Source organism: Propithecus coquereli, unplaced genomic scaffold (genome assembly GCF_000956105.1).
Source record: "Propithecus coquereli isolate 6110/MARCELLA unplaced genomic scaffold, Pcoq_1.0 Scaffold501, whole genome shotgun sequence".
In the NCBI taxonomy this organism is placed as follows: Eukaryota; Metazoa; Chordata; class Mammalia; order Primates; family Indriidae; genus Propithecus; species Propithecus coquereli.
This window is the reverse complement of record NW_012150853.1, coordinates 269,656-277,498: the sequence shown is the minus strand read 5'-3', so window position 1 is coordinate 277,498 and position 7,843 is coordinate 269,656. Positions and strand designations below refer to the sequence as shown.

Here is a 7,843-nt window from a genome sequence, read left to right as displayed (position 1 = left end):
CCCCGTCCCCTCCCCTCGCCCTTGCCCCACGCCCTGCCCCATGCCCCCTCCTCTAGCCGCCGCCCAGCGTCACCCGCCCACGCCCGCCCCACGCCTGCGGCCGCGGGCCCGGGCCGGCCTCACCTTGAGCAGGTCCAGCGGGTGCGTGCAGCAGGCGGCCCCGCAGGAGGCCAGGCCCCCGAAGTACCAGCGCGACACGCGCGCCTCGGCCGCCATTGCACGGAGGACCCCGGCCCGACCCCTGCCCGGCCCGCAGCGCCCGCTCCGGTTCAAAGCTCCGCCACGCGCCCGCGTCCTCACCGCCCGAGCGTCCGCGCGGCCCGGGGCGGGGCTCGAGACCACGCCCCACGGCGCCGGGCCTGCGCCCTGGAGCTCCGCGGGAGCCGAGGGGCGGGCCCGGCCTGGGCCGCGCGCCCGGGGCTGCGGGCCCCGTCCTCCCGCTCCCCCCGAGTCCACGCGTCGGCAGCCTCCACACGACCCCCGTCCCCGAGGGCACTGGAAAACCTCCTGGGGCCGCCCGCCGATTAGATGAAAACCCGGGCAAAAGGCAGTTAGGGAAGACTGGCCGCACCTCCCCACACACGCGTGCACACAGGTGCATACACCCCGCGCAGACACGCATACACACCACACACGCATACACACCGTGCACACACATGCATACATACTGCACACATGCATACACACCACACACATACATACATGCACGCACACATGCACACACACGTATGCATACAGACTCCAGGGAGCTCCCAGGCAAGTCCAGCTCAGCTGGGCTCAGGCCCGAGGCGCCAGGCAGCCACTCTGGGGCCGGGGTCTGGGCTTTGAAAGCCTCAGGGTGGCTGCGGCTCAGGTTCAGGAGGTGGCCCCACGTTGGCCTGGCAGCAGGAGGGGCACCTGCGTCTGGTCCCACTCTGATCCCGCTTCCAGCAAAGACTGAGGAAGTGCTCGTGTGCTTCTGTCCAAGGGTGCTGGGCAGACAGATCCAGGGCTCCAAGGCCACGTTAGGGCTGGGCCACAGGGATGAGGCGCCTACGTCCTGCAGCTTCGGCCGGGCCACTGCCATCCCACCCACCGTCACCCTTCGCCCTGGGAAGGGCACTGGAAAACGGCTCCTGGTCCCCAGAACCCGCCAAGACCCAATATTGGGTTTGTGCACCTCGAGGCTTGCACCCGTGAACTAAAAATCCTGAGCCCTCTGCTAACTGAATGAGCCCCTCTTGGCTGAGGGGATCCCAGAAACACCTTAAAACTGAGTTCCCAGCCAGGCCAGGTAGGGAGAGATACGAAGCCCAACTGCAAGTGCATGATTTTCCTTCGGAAGTGCTCACGACTCCCTCTGTAGCTTGTCGGAATCGTATATTTAACGCCCCCCACTTTTGTCTGTCCTTTGAAGCTCGAGTGCCTGGCTGCCGGCCGGGGCTCTGCCCGCAGCGTGCTGGCGTGGCCGTCCACAGGCTGCTGCCTGTCTGAGCAGGAAAGCTCTCCTTTGCCCAAGGTATAAACCTCATTAATTTCTTGTAGTTAACACAGCCTGTGCCTCTGGCACAGCCGGAGTCCCCAGGTGCTCACGGGCAGGTTCCCTCCAGCGTCAGAGGCAGAAGACCGCGTGCAGAGGTCCCCACTTACGATGGCCCAACTTACAATTTTTCCTCTTCACAACGGAGGGATCGGGATGCAACCCCACAGCAAGCAGAGGAGCTTCTGTCCTGGCCTGCGCGTCCTCTGGGGCCACAGGTGGCTCCTGACCCTTTTGTCGTCGGCCGAAGGCCTTTGCTGGGGCAGCGAACGGCTGCTGCGGAGACGGAGCCCAGCCCAGAAGACCCCTGGAGACGGAGCCAGGTGCCAGGTGGACACTGGGGACGAAAACACAGCCACGCACAGTGGGGAAGAGGGTCGCAGGGATTCTCAGGAGGAAACTGGAGTGTGGGATAAACCCGCGCCAAGCCTGGGCTGGGGAGCAACAGGGAACACAGAGATCACGTGCTCTTTCAAAACCCAGAGCTGACAGATTTAACAGTCAGGAGAGCCTCGTCTCCTTGGAAATTGCCAAGCGAGTGGAGCGGCCTCCCCGTCCAGGGCCATCAGGCCCACTGGGCTGCAGCCACCACGGCCTGAGTCTTTCAGTGTGAACCAAGATGCTGCCAAGTCATCCCATCGAGGTGGAGGTGACAGAAACCTCAGGGGAAGCTGCACCTGGAGGGCCACAATGTCCCCTGTGTGACAGTCCGGGAAGGAGGGGGTCAGTCTGGGGGGTTGCAATGGGCTCGTTCACTTAAGCCACCTGCCGGCAGGCGACCTTCACCCACAGGAGGAGGCCCCCTCCCCACAGAAGGCTAAGGAGGGCAACTGAAGGGACACTTGAAAAAACAGAAAGGAAGAGCCCGCGAGAGCTGGACAGCCGTGAAAGCAGGCAGCAAAGGGAGGAGTCGTGGAAAACAGCAAATGTACCCAAGCCTGGGGCCTCCTTTTATCTATGTATCTATTGTGAGACCAGGTCTCACTCTGTCGCAGGGGCTGGAGTGCAGGGGCTCCGTCGTGGCTCGCTGCAGCCGCAAACTCCCAGGCTCAGTGGATCCTCCCACCACGTTCTCCCAAAGTGCCGGGACTACAGGTGTGAGCTACTGCCTCGGCCGGGAGCTTCTCTTTAAAACCATGGGGGTGCGGCGCACGAAGATCTCCAGCTAGATTCTCAAACGCACCGTAAAGACTTGGCCGTGAGCCCCAGGCGCTGCCTGGCCAGGCCTCTGGGTCAGGACCTGGCACCCCACTCCTCGACGAGCAGGCGTCACCTTGCGCTGCCAGCAGGGAGGACCGAGCCGCCAGGGGGGCCTATGTGAGTGGCCTGGCAGAAGCCTGAACTAGAGTAGGCAGGAAGGGGCCCCTGGGGGCGGGAACTGCCCCTCTGACCTTCGGTCAACCTGGATGAAGACAACATCGCAGGACTGGGCCGGGCTCAGGGCGCTCACCGCCTTCCCAGGAGAAAGGGCGGCTGCGCTCAGCAGGGGCCAGCCAGGCCGCACCCAGCCCCAGGGGCAGGCGGCGGGTTCCCTCCTGACCGGCAGGCTCCCTGAGACCCGCGGCTGAAGAATCATTAACCCTGAGGAAGGACCAAGTGCCGCGGCCAATGGGCACTTCCAGGTCGGGCACAGCCTCTCCCAGGCCATAGGTTAGTCAGGGACGCTCCGCAAGAGGTCCTGGGAGGGGCCCAGGCCAGCTCTGAGCCTCTCCTCCAGGGGCCCCCAGCCCATGGGCAGCACGGCGGACACGCAGCGCCCCCTCCTGGCCCCATGGAACCCCTCAGAGGGGCAGCTCCAAAGTGTTATTCCAACGGGGAAATTGAGGCCAGAAGGGGAAACTGTGCCCCCAAACGGGTTCTCTGAACCCAGCATGTCTCCCAAGTGGGTGCTCAAAACGCCCTGTAGTCTCCCGCCCTCAGGCTTGGCCTGGAGCCCCCGGGGAGTTGGCCTCAGGTTAAGGGTCAGTTGAGGCCGGATGCGCTGTCCCTCTCCCAAGCTCTGCTGCAAACAGGCTTGCCCGAGGGAAGGGGCTGAGGTCCTCAGGGCAAGGCCCTGGCTGACTCTGGCCGCTCCGACGGCAGAGCCACCTACGCTCAGAGAGGCACCAGGAGGCCTCAGCCATGGGGTGACCACCACTCCAAGCCTGAACCCAGCACTTCCAGTCCCCTTGCCCTCTGCCCATCCTGCCACCCTGCCCAGGTCCCAGAGTGCCCCCCAGACCTGAGGAGTGGCTGCTGCCCCAGCCCTGTGGGTGCAAAGTGCACCCAACCCCCCCAACCTAGTCCAGGGGTAACCACCCACCCCCACCAGCCTGAGCTGGGGGCGGCACTGCGGGCTCCAAGGCCACCTCAGTCTGTTGGGCCAATGCTGCATCTCATGGGACTTTAAAACTGCCAATAATTTAAATCCAAGTTTCATACCCAGATCCCACCCCTGTGAGCAGGACAGGGCTATCCAGCCAGGAGCTCAGACAAGTCTGCAGACCTCAGCAGGGCAGCCTCCCAGGCACAAGCCGCGCCCCGGCCCCGTACCCGCCAGAGAGCCCAGCCAGCACTCCACACACAGTAAGCTGCACACTGTATTTTTCTCAGCGGCCACCAGAGGCTGTTCCTCGTGCGTCCTCGCTCCCTTCTCCTGGTGCCCCACACAGCCAGCAGCTGTCCCTGCTCCTGTAGGTCCGTCTGCCACGCTCAGGCTGACCTGGCCACGCAGTGCCAGCAGCTCTCACTCCCCTACTCCCTTGTGCCGGGGGTGGAGCGGGTGACATGGGTGGGCGGGGCCCTGCCCGGGTCCCAGGGACCCTGAATACAAGTCCTCAAGCTGGAGGCTACTCCAGAACCACGGTGCCACCCACGGCTTCCAGGGCCGCCTTGATCTTCTCGGCCTCAGCTTTGGCGACGTTGGCTTTGATTTCCTGGGGCAGCGACTCCACCAGCTTCTTCGCCTGCCAGAAAACAAAGTCAGAAACGTTGGGCCTGGACTGGTGCAACCAGACACCCCAGCGCGGCCAGCACCGAGCCGTGAGCAGCGCCCACCTGGACGAGGTTTATGCCCTGGATGTGGTTCTTGATCTCCTTGATCAGCTTCACTTTGTCTACGGGCTTGGCCTCTGTCAGGCGGACAGTGAAATGTGTTCGTTCTTTTTGCGTGGGGACATCTTCTTCTGCCGCCTTGGGGAGCAGAAAGAACGGGAGGCCAGGTAAGGGTGGGGTGAAGCCAACACCTTTGCTGCGGGGCCACCAGCCTGGAGCCCAGGGGATGTGCAGGCAAAGCCCAGGCGAATTCCCAGCTCCCGACGGCCCCAGCGAAGCCGGGAGCTGGAGGTCAGGTTTCCCGGATAGTCTGTCTCCAAACCAATTGGTGCCTTTTCTCCCTCCTCGGCTAATCAGAGTTCAAACCTGGCTCTATTACTCAGACACGCTTTGTAAACCTGCCTTCTTTTCCCCAAGACTCTACTTCCCTCATCCCTCACAAACTGTAACTTACAAGAGGGAGAAACATCAAAATTGATTTATACAAAAAATGTTACAAAAAAGCAGTGCCCACTCCCGTCCTCAGCCAAACCCAAGCGAATGTATCAATTAAAAACTGACAGCCACTTGAGCCTCCACGCTCACAAGTGACCTACAGTGGGACAGACAGGCATGCCAGTGCCTGACAGCACCAGCTAGAAGGAGCCGTGTCCGAGCAGCCCGGGACAGGCCAGTTTGGACCCGCTGCCTGGTTACGAACAGCACCCCACTCGCTCGCAAAGGGACAGCAATCCTACTAGTCTCGCCCGGAACGTCCAGCCTGCATCTCATCAGCCTTGGAAGTGACTTTCTAGTTCTCGGAGCACAGTGTTGACGCCCCACGGGAGCACCTTCCCTCTAGAATGCGGGACCCTCCAGGACCTCACTGGCTCCCTCAGCAGGGGACACGGCCAAAGGCAGGGATGTGACGCCGTGGCTTTGCGACTGCTGGTTTCCTCGCGGAGACCCAAACTGCTGCCAGCTGCCCAGAGCACGGGGCTGCCCATCACCCCCACCACGTCCTCTCCTCCCCTTTGTCCACGTCCGCCTCCACCTGGAACCCCAAACACACGCTGGCCTGGAGGCCCTCGTGCCAGCCACGTCCTCCTCAGGCGGCGCCTGGCTGTGCTCCTCTACTCCCCCAGTCTTACCTCCTCGCTGAGGCCTTCCTTGAAAATGCACCCCCCCAGCCTTGAGCTCCTTCCTTCCTTTTTCCTGATGTCTAATGTAATTCAACTATTTGACATAATTTTTTCCTTTTTTCCCCTCTTTTGCTCGCTTCCCTCCATTACAAACGTGGTCTCCACGCGGCATCCTCGGTAGGGGGAGATCCTGGAGACTGCAGGGGAGCACCATGGGAAGCACGCACAGAAGTGCAGGCTGCAGAATCCAGCATGAGGGCCAGCAAGAGGGATGTGGCTGCCACATGTGTGGCCAGAGGTAAACTGGGCACCACAGAAGTGCCTCTTTCTGCCCAGGACCCTGGCCTGGCTCACCTCAGGGGCTGCTGCGGCGGGGACAGCACCAGGCACCACACCACCCATCGGCATGAGTCCCACATCCTGAATCTTCAACGTTTTCTGCAGAGACAGGTTGGTTTCAGTAACCAGCCATTACGGCCCAAAGGTGCTAACAGACGACGACAAGTCTGCTATGGTCTTTGCAGTGGGGAAGCACGCTTTTGACAGTTTACCAAACTCCCAAAATACACCAGGAAGAAGACACAGCGGCCCCCACGCCTCACTCCCGGTCCCTGATCTGTGCCGTTCTCTTGATACCTTCAGGAGTTCGTTGAGGTCCGAGATCTCCAGGAGCGTGAGGCTGGCGATGTCCTGGACCAACTGCTGGATTTTGGGGGGATACTCTTTGGGGGCGTTATCCAGTGGTGCACCCGCCAGGGCCTCACCCCTCCGATGGCCGCTGCTCCTCATCTGTCGCACCGCACAGACACCTGGCACCTGTTGCCTAGCCCCCCATTCAAACAGAGCCGTCAGCCCTGGAGGGGAGGGGAGTGCACAGAGACCGGGGGGCAGGGCAGAGGCCAAGGGGACAGGTGAATGCCATAAACTCAGGTCGGTATCACTAGGGTTGGGAATGACCTAGCTCCGTGGTCCCAGCGCAGGGTTCTCAGACCTCCAGGAGTCCACAAGGAGAAAGGGCCCTCAGCTACGATTCCCCAATAAGCCTGAGAAACCCACGGGGTCATTTGCAGTAATACCGCCCCAAACGCCAAGCCAGCGCGGTAACCGCTTGGGCGCACTTCGCATCGCAAAGCCTTCCAAGCGCGGGGCCGCGGCCGCAGAGCGCCGCCTGCACCGAGGGGACTCTGCTGCGGAGAAAACTGCAGCCCGGAGAGGGACGGGCCTCGTCCAAGGTCATGCGGGGCCGACTCCCGCATTTTCCGCGGTCCGCGCGGGACGGGGGTGCGCACCAGGAGGCCCCCGCCCCACGCGGCCGGCGGGACCCTCCGACCGGGCAGGCCCGCCACCGGTCTCCGGACCGACTCGCCCAGGGCCCGGCCGCTCCCACCCTGCCAGCCGCCGTCCTGGCTCCTGAGGGCCCCACGGTACCTGGCGAGGCGGAGCGCGGCGCCCCGAAGCCCGAGACACGGCCCCCACAGGGGGCGAGCAGCCGCCGGCAGCATCGGTGCGCGGCTGGAAGGTCACACGCGGCTCCCCAGAAGGAGGCGACGCTCTAGCCGCCACAGCCGCCGGGCATTCGAGTTGCGGAGGGACACTCTAGCCGCCACGCATTCGAGTTGGGGAGGGACGCTCTAGTCACCACGGCCGCCAGGCATTCAAGTTGGGGGAGGGACGCTCTAGCTGCCAAGGCCGCTGGGCATTCGAATTGGAGAGGGGCGCTCTAGCCGCTTCTCGCACTCGTTTCTACCCATCCCGAGATTACCCATAAGGCGGCGCGTCGCGCAGGCGCAATCGGGAAGGACAGCAGCCCGGCTCCCAGCACTTATGGAGTCGCGCCCGCTCGCTGCCGTGGGGGTCGGGAACTCGACGCTCCTGGTTCGGTCCCCGTTTTCCACGCCCCGCTGGTGCCGGCCACGACGCGGTCCCCTGTCTCAGCCCAAGTCCCAAGCCCTCAGGTGGCTTTTTGGGAAAGCCCGCCTCCCCGGCTTTCGTCCTCCGCCCTGGTCGCCGAAGGTTGGCTGTTGAGGGCCGTGAGGCGCCCTGACCTCGGCACCGGGCACCGGGCACCGAGCCGGCCTCCCTTCCGAGGCAGCCTCAGCCTCAGCCTCGCCGTGGGCCGCCCAGGGCGATCGTGGCGCTTGGTCTCCGGGAGGGAGAAGGCAGAGCTGCG

At 63.4% G+C, this 7,843-nt stretch overlaps 2 protein-coding genes across 2 annotated transcripts in view; both read right to left on the bottom strand.

Annotated features, from left to right (window-relative positions):
• Positions 1-246, bottom strand: part of SLC25A10 (solute carrier family 25 (mitochondrial carrier; dicarboxylate transporter), member 10) — a 5,831-nt gene extending 5,585 nt beyond the window's left edge. The window contains exon 1 of the mRNA XM_012656436.1: positions 124-246. Coding sequence (XP_012511890.1) covers positions 124-216 — 93 coding nt within the window. The 5' untranslated portion in view covers positions 217-246. The remainder of the gene's footprint in view (positions 1-123) is intronic.
• A 3,836-nt stretch (positions 247-4,082) lies between these two features.
• Positions 4,083-7,282, bottom strand: MRPL12 (mitochondrial ribosomal protein L12). Its single transcript, XM_012656438.1, has 5 exons — positions 7,102-7,282; positions 6,310-6,496; positions 6,028-6,111; positions 4,556-4,690; positions 4,083-4,464 (listed from the first exon to the last, which is right to left on the bottom strand). The coding sequence occupies exons 1-5, from the start codon at positions 7,173-7,175 to the stop codon at positions 4,348-4,350; spliced, it is 597 nt and encodes a 198-aa protein (XP_012511892.1). The 5' UTR covers positions 7,176-7,282; the 3' UTR covers positions 4,083-4,347.
• Positions 7,283-7,843: the final 561 nt, after the last annotated feature.

Bases quoted from the DNA above. Each gene is read 5' to 3' on its own strand.
- MRPL12 (XM_012656438.1), bottom strand. From the start codon at position 7,175: ATGCTGCCGGCGGCTGCTCGCCCCCTGTGGGGGCCGTGTCTCGGGCTT. The intron at 6,112-6,309 runs GTATCAAGAGAA...CTGTCTCTGCAG, and splicing joins ACCTCAACGAACTCCTGAAG to AAAACGTTGAAGATTCAGGA. The intron at 4,465-4,555 runs GTGGGCGCTGCT...GTTTTCTGGCAG, and splicing joins AGGGCATAAACCTCGTCCAG to GCGAAGAAGCTGGTGGAGTC.